General features: G+C 45.7%; 3 protein-coding genes across 3 annotated transcripts; all 3 read left to right on the top strand.

Moving 5' to 3' along the window:
- Positions 1–579: 579 nt before the first annotated feature.
- LOC116951578 (globin-1-like) lies at positions 580–2015 on the top strand. The gene is made up of 3 exons (XM_032970315.2): positions 580–764; positions 1077–1308; positions 1724–2015. The coding sequence occupies exons 1-3, from the start codon at positions 643–645 to the stop codon at positions 1829–1831; spliced, it is 462 nt and encodes a 153-aa protein (XP_032826206.1). The 5' UTR covers positions 580–642; the 3' UTR covers positions 1832–2015.
- Positions 2016–6724: 4709 nt separating this feature from the next.
- Positions 6725–8120, top strand: LOC116951576 (globin-1-like). Its single transcript, XM_032970313.2, has 3 exons — positions 6725–6917; positions 7181–7412; positions 7829–8120. The coding sequence occupies exons 1-3, from the start codon at positions 6796–6798 to the stop codon at positions 7934–7936; spliced, it is 462 nt and encodes a 153-aa protein (XP_032826204.1). The 5' UTR covers positions 6725–6795; the 3' UTR covers positions 7937–8120.
- A 2700-nt stretch (positions 8121–10820) lies between these two features.
- Positions 10821–12970, top strand: LOC116951577 (globin-like). Its single transcript, XM_032970314.2, has 3 exons — positions 10821–11019; positions 11639–11870; positions 12683–12970. The coding sequence occupies exons 1-3, from the start codon at positions 10898–10900 to the stop codon at positions 12788–12790; spliced, it is 462 nt and encodes a 153-aa protein (XP_032826205.1). The 5' UTR covers positions 10821–10897; the 3' UTR covers positions 12791–12970.
- The last annotated feature ends 513 nt before the right edge of the window (positions 12971–13483 follow it).

Here is a 13483-nt window from a genome sequence, read left to right as displayed (position 1 = left end):
TTTATTGTTTTATATGCTAACTGCATTTCATTTTTCAGAATGTAATAGTTTGTGAATGTTAGTTCCTTATATTTCGTCCATATTAAATACAATCAACTCAATGCAATTACTGCTTAGAAGTGCATACGACTGCAATGATGGCCTTAAACGCATAGAATTTCACAATTACGTGGACGTGCTGCAGAGCAATCGTTTCAACACGATAGCACTTTTGTTATCTTGTTATTTCATCATGACTGATATTTCATTGCATCTGAGCTTCATCTTATGTTTGACCCATTTTGACATCGTGGATAACATATTTCAGACGTTATTAACAGCAATGGATGACAGTAATTTTTAAGAACATGATTTACATTGATAGTCATCTCAAATAATGTTCCCACACCTTGGAAATCACATGCATTGTTTGGGCATTACTTCTAGTTGTACGAGATACATTAGATCCTTGACTAAGCACATTAAAAAAGTGGGTACATCACCATCGTCATCAAAAAAGTAGGGGAATGCCAGTTGAGTAATCAACCGCTCCCCCGCCCCCCATACCGATAAAATTTTGTATATAAGGAAACTCAAAGCAAGTGTCTGGCACAAGCGATTTTCAGACCTTGCAGGACTGCCTTGATCTGCCTATCAACTACCATGCCTATTGTCGACTCTGGAAGCGTTGGGGCGATCTCCGCCGCGGAGAAGTCCCTCATCGTCAGCGCCTGGGCCCCCGTGTACGCCAAGTACGAGGAAGCCGGCGTGGACATCCTGGTGAAGTAAGTGTGTGGAGCGGCGCTGAGCAAAGTACCCTTTTAATGAACCTTGTTTTTCAAGGGTTTAAAGCAGAGTCACTGAATTAGCGATTCTCACAAATGTCCTGACTCGTCACGTCAGGATCAGATGCATAGTGCGGGAACTACTTGTTAATTCGTAGGACAGACATTTATTGGTCTCCCTGATTGCAAGTAACCGAACAAGAATAACTTTCAGGTGAAGCAAACCACAGCTCCATTTCTAGGAGAATTAACGGTGTTAGCGATTCTCACAAATGTTTTATTAAGTAATATTTGATTATTTTTGTGCAACAGATTTTTCGCCGCCAATCCCGAGGCCCAGGCCTTCTTCCCCAAGTTCAAGGGGCTCGACTCGGCCGACCAGCTCAAGAAGTCTCCCGCCGTGCGCTGGCACGCCGAGAGGATCATCAACGCCGTCAACGACGCCGTGGTGGCCCTGGACGACCCCGCGAAGCAGAGCCTGCAGCTCAAGGCCCTGAGCCAGAAGCACGCCCACGAGTTAAACGTGGACCCCAGTTACTTCAAGGTAACACTATTGCCCTCCTCACGTCCTGTGTAAAACATGAATTATGTGGCTGAATATTCCACAAGGTATTTCAAAACCAATTTTGGAATCTTTGACAACATTGTTTTTATTTAAATGTTCATCAGTTGAAACAATACACAGGTCTCTTATTTCCCCCCACCTGTCCACCCACCAGTGTACATGGAACTACCAACTGTTTTAATATTTACTGTGGTTAACTCAATGTATTCTCGTACGTTTTAATTTCTTGAAGGTCTAAGACAAAACAAGCAAACTAATTGTCCTATAACCTTCCAAAAGTCGCTTCCAATGGGATCACATTTGCACATTCGTGTTCCAGTAGATTGCAGATCGACATGCACACTTTGCCATCGTTGGATTGTAATTCTCTGCCAAAACGCGCTCTGTTCCGCAGGTTCTGGCTGGAGTCATTTCCGACGCAGTTGCCAAGAGTGGCGATGCGAAGGCTGCTGTTGATAAGTTCCTGAGCCAGGTGGTGATCCTGCTCAAGTCTGCCTATTAAACCGCAGCGCAACCCAAGGCTCTGCACCTCCTTCCAACGACCTCCGCTTTCCTCCTCAACGAAGCTGATAAAGATGCAAACTGATTAGCTTCTGCTATCGCTGTACGCAATGTTTTCCCGATACGTGATAAAGAAACCGCGTTGTGCATAAAACATGGAATAAAAACACTTTCCCTGCAATTCACATTGTTTGTTTGTTAATTTGTTCCTTACGGTCTACGTTAACAGTCTCGGTTATTGATAGGGCTGGTGTCCGACACGAAGCAATGAGACAAAGATCCACTGTGTAGCCTGTAACAGACTTTTGGAGTGCTGCTAGCGAACGCCTATGAAGGCCGGCACGGCACACGAGGGGGTGGGTGGCCAGCACCACGCCCGGCCGCCTTCGTCTCCCAAGTGGCGATGTTTACACACCGCACCAGATACTCATTTGAGGCTGAGTCGACATAGGGGAGGACCAGGACCGGTTCAGATAATTGTCACCGGTGTTGGCCGTGGGCGGGAATAGAACTCCGGTCGCGCGCTAACTGCTACACTACCGCTCCCACTCTACACTTAGTGCTAAGCACAGCCACCGGCGAATGAGGACCTCGCCACACAAAGCTTCTCACGGGGGTTGAGGATGCTTCACCACGCTTGTCAGCATAAGTTGGTCAACGTGGGGATCATAGAAGTGCAATTGTGTTTGCTGCACTCTGACCTCCAGCACGTAGTCCATTACAGCCTATAACTCATTTTATGCACGGTCACCCATTAGGGCACTATCCAGGCTCAATTATGTTAAGCTCCTGAGATCTGATGAGATCGGGCACATTTCACGTGATTTGATCGTAGGCTAGCAATACGGTAAGTTACAACCACTTATAAATCATTGTGTGAAAGTTGGATTTGAAGAAACAAAGGCAACTCATACAAATGGAGAACACATTAATCGTGTCAGATTGTGCCGATGACATTGTAACAAGCAATGAAAATTAGCTCGTGCATGAAAGAACAAATAATCAAGGTATTTGTGCCAGGTAGAAGTCTCCACTTATTGCGCCATACCACGCGGTCCCTCCGTCGCTCAACCCCCCGGGGCGAAATCCAGAGACGAAGCTCAGACGCAATAAGACCACTTTATTAACACAACATCCTTGAATGGTAAGGTGGATAAATGTCACGTATGACAAGAAAAACCAACGGAACAATTTCCCACAACCACATCCGCACAAAGTTGCATTCAACCCGCCACGTTAGTCCACGGAGTTCGAGTCCCCCAGGTGCGGACATGTCAACCCCTTATCAGTGCCTGCCTTAGAAAGCAATTCACACCATAGTTGGTCACCCCTTGTCCTTAAACATTTCAACGTTCATCCTACAAAGTCCCATCACTGGCAAGAAACACGAACAAATAGTTTAAATATACGTTGTTTCCCGTATTGAAACGGATGTACGCCGTATGGACCTGTAAACTCAAATTTCCCTGTACAAGAATACGGGGTAAACCGTGTGGGTTGACACGGTATAAATTTCTCTTAACAACACCGGCAAAGTTGCATGGAATCCGTGGCCCACGCGAGTCCACAGAGTTCCGAGTCCCCCAGGTGCGTATGGATCCTCGCTCTTGTTGCATTTTGTTTAAACCGAGTTACACAACCCCCTTCCTTGCCTAACCCAACGTGGGTTCTGGGAAATAAATGTACGAATAATGAACGACAATATTTCAACCAATTTTCAATTCTGTGAGGTATCATTAACCGGCGAGTAACTGCAAGCGAATAACACAAATTCAACAGATCTCCGAGCGCAGGTGATTTAATGTGTTCGCTGGTTACTCTAGTAAGCCACATTGTTCACGATCAATGAGTTTACAAAGGTCTTTTACATCGTTATTCTTGGTTCTTTCGGTAAAGTCACGTAGAAGGGAAACAATAAAATAATACAAATATAAAACAATAAAATTCTCACGAAGTTTCGACTGCTGTGGTTTTCACACCTGATGATGATTGCAAGAAAATTGTCTTGCTGTGGTTTTCGTACCTGATGATGATTGCTTGTGTTGCAGTCGAAGCGTCGTGAGAATTTTATTGTTTTATATTTTTATTATTTTATTGTTTCCCTTCTACGTGACTTTACCGAAAGAACCAAGAATATGAATCCATGCAGTCACGAAAGCTTTAAATCAAAAGTCTTTTACATCGTTATAGGTTACCATATGGATTTTTATAAATTTGTAAATACATTTTATTGATCCAACCACGGTGGGGGGGGAGGGGGCGGGTGTCTACAGCTTCCGCTCCAGGTGAGTGATGCATAGCGGGATAGGCGGCTCTCGAACAGACAGCCAACGCGGACGTGTAGGAGCGTAGCGTTACGTGGTACGTGAGTCAGATCCCTTTTCTTTGGGGAAGGAAGGGGCAAAGCGGTGCTTGGAGAAGGGTGTACTGGTGTCTGGTGATTTCTTGGGGTTTAAGGCCCAGGAGGGAGGATTTAATGCTAGGTAGTATCTCGGTGCCAGACACCACGTTGTACAGATCGGTTTTTTTTACCATAGATGATGGTGGGACAGTCCCAGAAGGTGTGAATGTACGACTGGATGGTGCCCGGGAAGTCACCTAGGGCAGTATGGGATATGGTCTTGGAGAATTTAGCCCTCCGTCGGTTACTGAGATATGTGACACGAAGGAACTTAACTTGAATCGTTCTGAGAGGAAGGGATGTTAGACCTTGCCAGGGTTTGTGCTAAATTAGTTTCCAAGACTCTAATGGAATCGGGCGGCCCAGCGCTCCTTTTAATAGTCATTTTATATTTGCACATTTATCCGTGATTATTTACAAGTGACTCTCATGCGTGACATAATTTTTACCTATTTATAAATCACCTCGCGTTACCCACAGAACCACCGCTGTGGGGAACACGAGTCGCCTGGCCAAAAACGCGATGCAGAAACACGCCCAGGGTGCAAGGGCACGGCTTGGGTAGAAAAGGCCTCGAGCTCATCACGACCATGACCTCGTCATGTTCCTCCACGTAAAGATTCTGATTCTCAGGCCCACGGGATGCGTTTCGGAAGCAAGGGCTGGTGGATGGGATCCGCCGAAGGGGAGTTTGCGTTGTCTCCAGCGCATACGACCTAGAGCCGCCAGGAGATTATGCATTAGTACTCTTTGATTATTTCGGTAAAGTCACGTTGGTATAAAATAAATTAAATCACGACGTTTCTGGCGCAACACAAGCGTCCGTCATCAGGTGGGACAACCACAGCAAGAAACAATTGCTGAAGTGGGCGACTTCAAAAACTCAAAACTTCAAATCGAGGTTATGTGCAGTGGCCGAGAGCGCCTGACAACCTGATTTGATATTCTCTGCCTAGGGCCGTCCGTTACGCAGAAAATGCAACCAAGCGACAGGCCGCTTTGTATTCATATTATTGTTTTGGGATTCCCTGCTGCAGATGATCCCTGCGCTGATGCAAATAGTCACGCGTTTCGGTTCGCAAGTGCGAGTTTGTGTTCGAACGTCAGATGATCAAAAAATAAAATATCTTATGGATGCTCGTTCGAAAATGCGGAGAATGCCTTCCAGTACCTGTGTAATGACAGTGCGGAGGGATAGCAGGACAGTGTGGCTCCCTGGGACCATGGTTACTAATGGACGAGCTGATGAGGATTAATGAGACGGGATCCAATGTCGGGGGGAGTGTGAGAAGGGCGGTGAGTGGCAGGGCCAGGTACGGCGAGGAGGATTGAGGAATATAGCGTGGCCGGACCGGGCGAGGATAAATATCAGCGTGAGCGGAGGCTTGGGGCTGCTTGATGTGGCTGGAACTGCCGTCGCCTGGGATTGAGTCGTCTCTCCACCGTCTGCAAGTTGTCTTGAGACTGTATGCTGTGCTGTCTCAGAATAGAGTGGCGTCAATGACCAAGTGTACGGAGTCACTCGCGGCTACGTGTTGAGTTGTCATTGAACTGTATTCTCAATAAATATACAGAAGAGAAGGCGTAGTCTCTGAGAGCTACATTACACCTGTAAACTGGAATTCCACTGTGACCAATTCAGATATCATTCAATCCTGATATGAGCCATGGCTGGCAAATGAATTGAGCTCACAGGATTTACAATGATTCAATGAACCAGAGCAGAATTCGGTACCAGGTGGTGGAAAATATTACGTAGTTTATTTGTTGGTTTGACTCAAGTTCTGCTATCTCAATGGTACTAACACGTGAATTTTTTGGGCTGGGCCCATGGACTATGTGAAATGCGCTAACCACCATGCCATGACTCCACCCCAGTTGGCTCTTGTCTAGTTATAAACCTTGTTATAAATAAAGGCTTTGATTTAAAAATGTGGTACGGACATATGTGGTCCAAGATAATTAAAACAAATTATTTGTTGGCAGCATTGAAAACTTTTCTTATTTCAAAAGATTAAAATATATATTAGTTCCCGAGACTAAGAAATACTGCTGAGACAAGTATTCACTGCAATGGTGACCTTAGAATCATAGCATTTCACAATTGCGTGTGCATGCAAGAGAAATACTTTCAACATGACAGAACTTTTTTTTTTATCTTGCTATTTCATCACCACTGATATTTGATTGTATCTTAGCTTTATCTTATGTTTGACCAATTTGAACGTCGTGGATAAGATATTTTAAAAAAGTATTATCAATAACTGATCGTGGCATTTTTCAATAACATAATTGCCACTGATAAGTCATCTCGATGCTCCTGCACTTTAGAAATCCACGTGCATAGTTTGTTAATTGTATTTGCATGAGCCACATTAGATGCTTGACTAAGCATTTTCACAACAGGGTACATCACCAGCGTCGTAAAAAAAAGTCGAAAGTAAGTTGAGCAATCAACTCGCGCACATCGATAGCATTCTGTATATAAGGAAACTCAAAGCAAGTGTCTGGCACAAGCGATTTTCAGACCTTGCAGGACTGCCTTGATCTGCCCATCAACTACCATGCCTATCGTCGACTCTGGAAGCGTTGGGGCGATCTCCGCCGCGGAGAAGTCCCTCATCGTCAGCGCCTGGGCCCCCGTGTACGCCAAGTACGAGGAAGCCGGCGTGGACATCCTGGTGAAGTAAGTGTGTGGAGCGGCGCTGAGCAAAAGTACCCTTTTCATGAACCGCGCTTTTACTTCAAGGGTTTACAAGAGAATTACGGTATTAGCGATTCTCACAAATGTCCTGAACTCGTCACGTCAGGATCAGATGCATAGTGCAGAAACTACTTGTAAATTTGTAAAACATTGGTCCCATCGTTTATGAAGGGGCCACGCAAGAATAACTTTCAGCCGAAGCAAACGACGGCTCTTTTTATGTTTTTATTTTTTTCGTGCAACAGGTTTTTCGCCGCCAATCCCGAGGCCCAGGCCTTCTTCCCCAAGTTCAAGGGGCTCGACTCGGCCGACAAGCTCAAGAAGTCTCCTGCCGTGCGCTGGCACGCCGAGAGGATCATCAACGCCGTCAACGACGCCGTGGTGGCCCTGGACGACCCCGCGAAGCAGAGCCTGCAGCTCAAGGCCCTGAGCCAGAAGCACGCCCACGAGTTAAACGTGGACCCCAATTACTTCAAGGTAACACTATTGCCCTCCTCACGTCCTGTGCAAAAACACATTAATTCTGTGGCTGAATTTTCTGTTACGTATTTCAAAACCAGTTTGGGCATCTTTGCTTAAATTAATTTTTCATATTTTTCAGCTGAAACAATACACAGGCCTCTTATTTCACCCCCCACCTGTCTGCCCACTAATCTAAAGGGAACCACCAACTGTTTTCATATTTACTGTGGTTGCGTCGATGTCTTCTCATGCATATTCATTTCTTGAAGGTCTAAGGCCAGAAAAGCAAACTTATTGTCCTGTAACCTTCCAAAAGTCGCTTCCAATGGGATCACATTTGCACATTCGTGTTCCAGTAGATTGCAGATCGACATGCAAATTTTGCCATCGTTGGATTGTAATTCTCTGCCAAAACGCGCTCTGTTCCGCAGGTTCTGGCTGGAGTCATTTCCGACGCAGTTGCCAAGAGTGGCGATGCGAAGGCTGCTGTTGATAAGTTCCTGAGCCAGGTGGTGATCCTGCTCAAGTCTGCCTATTAAACCGCAGCGCAACCCAAGGCTCTGCACCTCCTTCCAACGACCTCCGCTTTCCTCCTCAACGAAGCTGATAAAGATGCAAACTGATTAGCTTCTGCTATCGCTGTACGCAATGTTTTCCCGATATGTGATAAAGAAACCGTGTTGTGCATAAAACATGGAATAAAAACACTTTCCCTGCAATTCACATTGTTTGTTTGTTCGTTTGTTCCTTACGTTCTACATTAACAGGCTATGTGATAGTCCTACACATACATAGCAACACAGTACGGTATTCTGCACATGCACAGCCACTGCTGAACCTGTCGTGGGGGTTATTTGACGACGTTGTGGTGGTGTTGAGAGAAATGTCTTCCGCGTATTTTATTACGCCTAGTTCTAGGACCTTTTTTTGCGTCCTGATGCGTTGGGATTTGTTGTTATTTGAGTATTTTTCAGCCAATTAATGTTCATTATACTGGACACCTGTGAGAAATTCGGAGCATCCGAAAAAAACCCCACGCCTTTTGCGCGAGGGGGCCAACACACTATCCCCGCGTGCAACAGAGAAACAGACGGCGATTTGTCCACTTGCTGTACGTGTACCACCACCTTATCCGAACTTCCACGACGCCTGCAGGAAGGGAGCCTCACAGTGCTAGATTACAGACCACGTGTGTTGCATTTTAAGGTTACAAACACTTCATATACGACATAGCGAATCGAAAAGAGAAATGTTATCGTTTTTAATCTTTTCCTTGACATGGTGGCAGACCCGCGCGAGCTTGGATACCAAAAATGCAACAATCCAATGAAGAATATGGTACATTGAGAGCATTATTTGTACTTCACGCTCTCAAGATCAGGATCCAAAATAATCCCTATTGGGTCAGGATATTTTTTTAATATTTAAAATAAGGACTTGTGTAGTTTTTCTACACAGGATGAATTGTTACTAAAATAAGAAGAGGCCCAATTCTTTACGTGCCCAAGCATTCCGTTATTTTCGCCATTATTCAGTCGAAGCTTTACTCACTACCGCTGTCGCTAGCCCAAGTAATGTCCAGGCAAACCTCGCCGAACGCGGGGGTTACGTTCCTGGAAAATCCTCTGGGTCCCAAATCATCACTCCCCACCCCATCCCCTCGTCCCTCTTTGTTTAACTAATTCTACATGATATCCACACCCTTGTTATTCTACTAAAGGATGCTGAGTCACTCTCCGTGTGGTGTGTGTGTGTGTGGGGAGCGGTAGTGTAGCGTTGAGCAGCGCTATGAACCCGGCGACCCGGGTTTGATTCCCGCTCAAGGCCAACACCAGTGACGATTATCTGAACCAGTCCTGGGCCTCCCCTAGGTCGACTCAGCCTCAAATGAGTACCCGGTGCGGTGTGTGAACAACGCCACTGGCGAGACAAAGGCGGTCGGGCGTGGTGCTGGCTACCCACCCCCTCGTGTGCCGTGTCGGCCTTCATAGGTGCTCGCTAACAGCACTTGGTCCTCCAGTCTGTCAAGGCTGTAAGGGAGATCTTTGTCTTTGTGTGTACAGTATGTTGAACTTCTTTCGCACCGTCCGTAGCCAACCGTGCTGATAGGAGGTGCGGGGGAAGGACAACAAACTAAAGACAAAAAGCAGTTGTAAAGAAATTAGTTTTCGTTGTGCGTGAGCATGTTGAGTGTGTTACATTTGCAAAGGAAAAAATATACACACACATAAAAACATACTGGACTATACGTGTAGCGTATGCACGTGGTGCTGAGTGAAACTAGTAAAAATCCTACACAAAATAGGTTTGCAGCGTATTACCGTCGACAGTAGTAGTGATAATCTGGTACCTGTAAATTAGCATCTGGAGTGACCAGTTCAGATATCACTCACCACGTCTTCTTTCGTATGGCTGATGTTAGCCATGGCTGGCAATTGAACCTAGGCAGCACGGGTTGACTGGATCCATGAGCCAGAGGGCAATGCAGCATCACGGGTGGTGAAACATGCATTCGGGATTTTAAAGTGTCGTACGTAAATGACTACTACCGAAAGCGTGCTATACAACGACACGCCTGTTTAATCACGTTTGTTGCACACAATTAGTTTTAATTCCCATTTGAAGACGTAGCTTTTTTCACTCGAGTTTTTGCCATCGCAACGACGCCAGCAAAAATGTGTTTGTCTGTGTCCCATCGACGAAGAGCAATGCGCTCACCACGGACCACGACTCCACTCCGTGTGGCTCTTACTGGAATTATTCGTATAAATGGATCTCATGCATAAAGGTTATTCTATTTAATGATGGGGACTAACACGTGATGCGACATACTGCAGTTAAAACAAGTTCAACGGTATTTTGTTTTACACGTTGAAAGCATTTAAAATGGTATGGTTCATTAACATTAGTTCCTTTATATGTCCTCTACATTAAAATACAATCACCCCAATGCAATTGCTGCTTAGGAACGCCTAAGACCGCCAAACGATGACCTTAAAATCATAGCATGTCACAATGGCGCGTGTACGTGCCACAGAGCTATAATTTCAACACGATAGAACATTGATTTTATCTTCGTTATTTCCTCATCCACTAAAGCTAAGACGTTATCTGACGTTTGACGAACTTTTGACATCGTGGATAACATTTGACGCGATCAGTAGTGTATCATTGTAATTTTTCAATATCTAAAACTTTTTTCACTGACAAGTCACCTGCAATAATATTACCGCAGCTCAGGAGGAGTCCACGTGCATACTCTGCTAATTGTATTTGCATTAGATATATGAAAGCCTTGACTTTAAGCATTGTCGCGATTGGGTACATCATCATCATGATCAGCAGCGTAAATTAAGAAAGAGTGTAAATCCAGTTGAGCAACCCACTCACAAACACACCGATAAAATTCGGTATATAAGGAACTTCAAAGCAAGCGTTTTGGGACAAACGATTGTCAGACCTTTGCAGGGGAATTGCCATTGATCTGCCCATCAACTACCATGCCTATCGTCGACTCTGGAAGCGTTGGGGAGTTCTCCGCTGCGGAGAAGTCCCTCATCGTCAGCGCCTGGGCCCCCGTGTACGCCAAGTACGAGGAGGCCGGCGTGGACATCCTGGTGAAGTAAGTGTGTGCAGCGGCCGTGCTTTTACTTCAAGGGTTCACAAGGGAAATCTTGACTTAAAGATTTCGTGACTGCAGGAATTCATATTGTTGGGTCTTTCGGTAAATTTCACGTAGATAGGTTCAAAGAAAATAACCAAAAATCTTTAAAAAAACTACGTTTCAATCGCAACACAAGCAATCGTCATCATCTCGAACCTATCTATGCGACTTTACCGAAAGGCCCAAGAATATGGTTTACAAGATAATTACGGTATTAGCGATTCTCACAAATGTCCTGACTCATCTCGTCAGGATCAGATGCATAGTGCAGCAACTACTTGTTCATTTGTATGACAGATATTGATTGGCCCCATCGTTAGCAATGGGCCGAGCAAGAAGTGCGCTGAGGGGAAGCAAGCCACAGCATTTGTTACAGTCAGACCTGCAGGTTACGTGTATTATTATTATTATCATCTTCATGTGTACCCAGTGGCAGCCCAGATAAAACAAGGGGACATTACAAAAATGAACATCTGAAAGATGCCACCATTGAAGTCAGGATTGGACCAAGGTTTTAATGTTGTTGTTGTTGTTGCTTTATTGACACACTACACTCTTGCTTCTTTTTACATGACAGGTTCTTCAGTGACAACCCCGGCGTGCAGGACTTCTTCCCCAAGTTCAAGGGGCTCGACTCGGCCGACCAGCTCAAGAAGTCTCCCGCCGTGCGCTGGCACGCCGAGAGGATCATCAACGCCGTCAACGACGCCGTCGTGGCCTTAGACGACCCCGCGAAGCTGAGCTTGAAGCTCAAGGCCCTGAGCAAGAAGCACGCCCAGGAGTTAAACGTGGACCCCCAGTACTTCAAGGTAACAACGAACGGCCTCCTCGCGGCCAATGCGAGACACGCGGTTTTTATTTTTTTTGTTGCACGGCTCAATATTCCGCGACGTTGTCAAACCCCAGGCAGCAGGCACTCCCTCGGTGGAATTTTAAAACCGGTGTTTGTCATCTTTGCGAAGATACAGTTGAAATAATTAACAGTTGAAACAATGGGGATGTATCTTAAATTCCCCCATAGCCCGCCTCCAACCACTCAGCGGAATAAAATGGATAAATGTTTAGTCGATCGGCAGGTCGCATGCAGTGAGGTAGAGAGTGTGGGTATCGTCTACATATTCCAAGATGTCAAGAGTAGTCCAAATAGCCCAAACAAATGGGCGTTAATCTGCTAAACCACTTAAAATTGCAGAACCAAAACTTTGTGTTTTTTTAACATCCGTTAATTTTATGAACTACCATACATTTTAATTTCTTAAAAGGTCTAAGGCCAAGCAAACTAATTATCCTGTAACCTTCAAACTTCCAATGGGACCACATTTGTCAACATTTGCACATTTGTGTGTCCGAGTAGAACGTTGCATCATGGGTGCGTTTGGTTAAGATCGCGTCAATAGAAATGTGTCGTGAAACCCGCCACCACCTGGCACAGCCAATTAGCAAGGGTTCGGCACGTAAACTAAAACGTGCCAATTCGTTGCTAGTTCAGCACACCGGCGCGTGTTAAGAGAGTAAACCCACAACATGCAGATCGCAGTGCAAGGTTTTTATTCTCTCCAACTGTCATAATATGCCAATGTTGGATTGTAATTCTCTGCCAAAAACGCGCTCTGCTCCGCAGGTTCTGGCTGGAGTCATTTCCGACGCAGTTGCCAAGAGTGGCGATGAGAAGGCTGCTGTTGATAAGTTCCTGAGCCAGGTGGTGATCCTGCTCAAGTTTGCCTATTAAACGGCAGCGGAACCCAAATAGTTTTCAACCTCCCTTCCTATACGACCTTGGCTTTTTTTTCCCCCCTCCGAAAAGTTGCTAAAGATAAGCTTCTGCAATTGCCGTTCAGAGCGTTTCCACGATGTGTTGTAACTAAAGCGCGTTGTGCGTGAAACATGAAATAAAAACATTTCCCTCCGATCAGTAGCACCTGGCATCCCGTGTTTGAGAACTTCACGGCACGTGGATGATTGCATTCGCAAAACACTGCGGTGCTGTTACAGGCAGACCTCGCCGAGCGTGGGGGGTTACGTTCCTGGAAAATGCCGTGTTTGGAAAAACCGCGTTCGACAAATAATTGCAGGAAAAATAGGGTTTGTGTTCAAATGATCACACCCCACTCCCTCTTTGTTGAGCTAATTCTACCACAGTTTCGTCCTTGTTTTTTGTACGAAATTATGCCGAGTCACTCTCCATACCTTGTGTGTGCAATCTTTATTTTTCAATTTCAACTCAACACAAGCACCCCTCGTCTCAATTCCTCTTTCCGCACCGCGACAGTCGCCAGCCCGACGCTGGCCCCTAACACTGAATCGCCAACCCAAAAGCTGGCCCCTAACACTGAATCCCAAGCCCAGACGCTGGCCCCTAACACTGAATCGCCAACCCAGACGCTGGCCCCTAACACTGAATCGCCAGCTCAGACACTGGCCC

This window comes from Petromyzon marinus, chromosome 43 (assembly GCF_048934315.1).
Source record: "Petromyzon marinus isolate PM22_M1 ecotype Great Lakes invasive population chromosome 43, UKy_Petmar_22M1.pri1.0, whole genome shotgun sequence".
Taxonomy (NCBI): domain Eukaryota; kingdom Metazoa; phylum Chordata; class Hyperoartia; order Petromyzontiformes; family Petromyzontidae; genus Petromyzon; species Petromyzon marinus.
The sequence above is the reverse complement of the archived record's forward strand: the minus strand, read 5'-3'. Positions and strand labels throughout refer to the sequence as shown.

What these genes read in the sequence shown, in the direction of transcription:
- LOC116951577 (XM_032970314.2), top strand. Translation starts at nt 10,898, where the DNA reads ATGCCTATCGTCGACTCTGGAAGCGTTGGGGAGTTCTCCGCTGCGGAG. An exon ending in GGCGTGGACATCCTGGTGAA is followed by an intron (nt 11,020 to 11,638) that starts GTAAGTGTGTGC and finishes TTTACATGACAG; the next exon opens with GTTCTTCAGTGACAACCCCG. An exon ending in TGGACCCCCAGTACTTCAAG is followed by an intron (nt 11,871 to 12,682) that starts GTAACAACGAAC and finishes TCTGCTCCGCAG; the next exon opens with GTTCTGGCTGGAGTCATTTC.
- LOC116951576 (XM_032970313.2), top strand. Translation starts at nt 6,796, where the DNA reads ATGCCTATCGTCGACTCTGGAAGCGTTGGGGCGATCTCCGCCGCGGAG. An exon ending in GGCGTGGACATCCTGGTGAA is followed by an intron (nt 6,918 to 7,180) that starts GTAAGTGTGTGG and finishes TTCGTGCAACAG; the next exon opens with GTTTTTCGCCGCCAATCCCG. An exon ending in TGGACCCCAATTACTTCAAG is followed by an intron (nt 7,413 to 7,828) that starts GTAACACTATTG and finishes TCTGTTCCGCAG; the next exon opens with GTTCTGGCTGGAGTCATTTC.
- LOC116951578 (XM_032970315.2), top strand. Translation starts at nt 643, where the DNA reads ATGCCTATTGTCGACTCTGGAAGCGTTGGGGCGATCTCCGCCGCGGAG. An exon ending in GGCGTGGACATCCTGGTGAA is followed by an intron (nt 765 to 1,076) that starts GTAAGTGTGTGG and finishes TTTGTGCAACAG; the next exon opens with ATTTTTCGCCGCCAATCCCG. An exon ending in TGGACCCCAGTTACTTCAAG is followed by an intron (nt 1,309 to 1,723) that starts GTAACACTATTG and finishes TCTGTTCCGCAG; the next exon opens with GTTCTGGCTGGAGTCATTTC.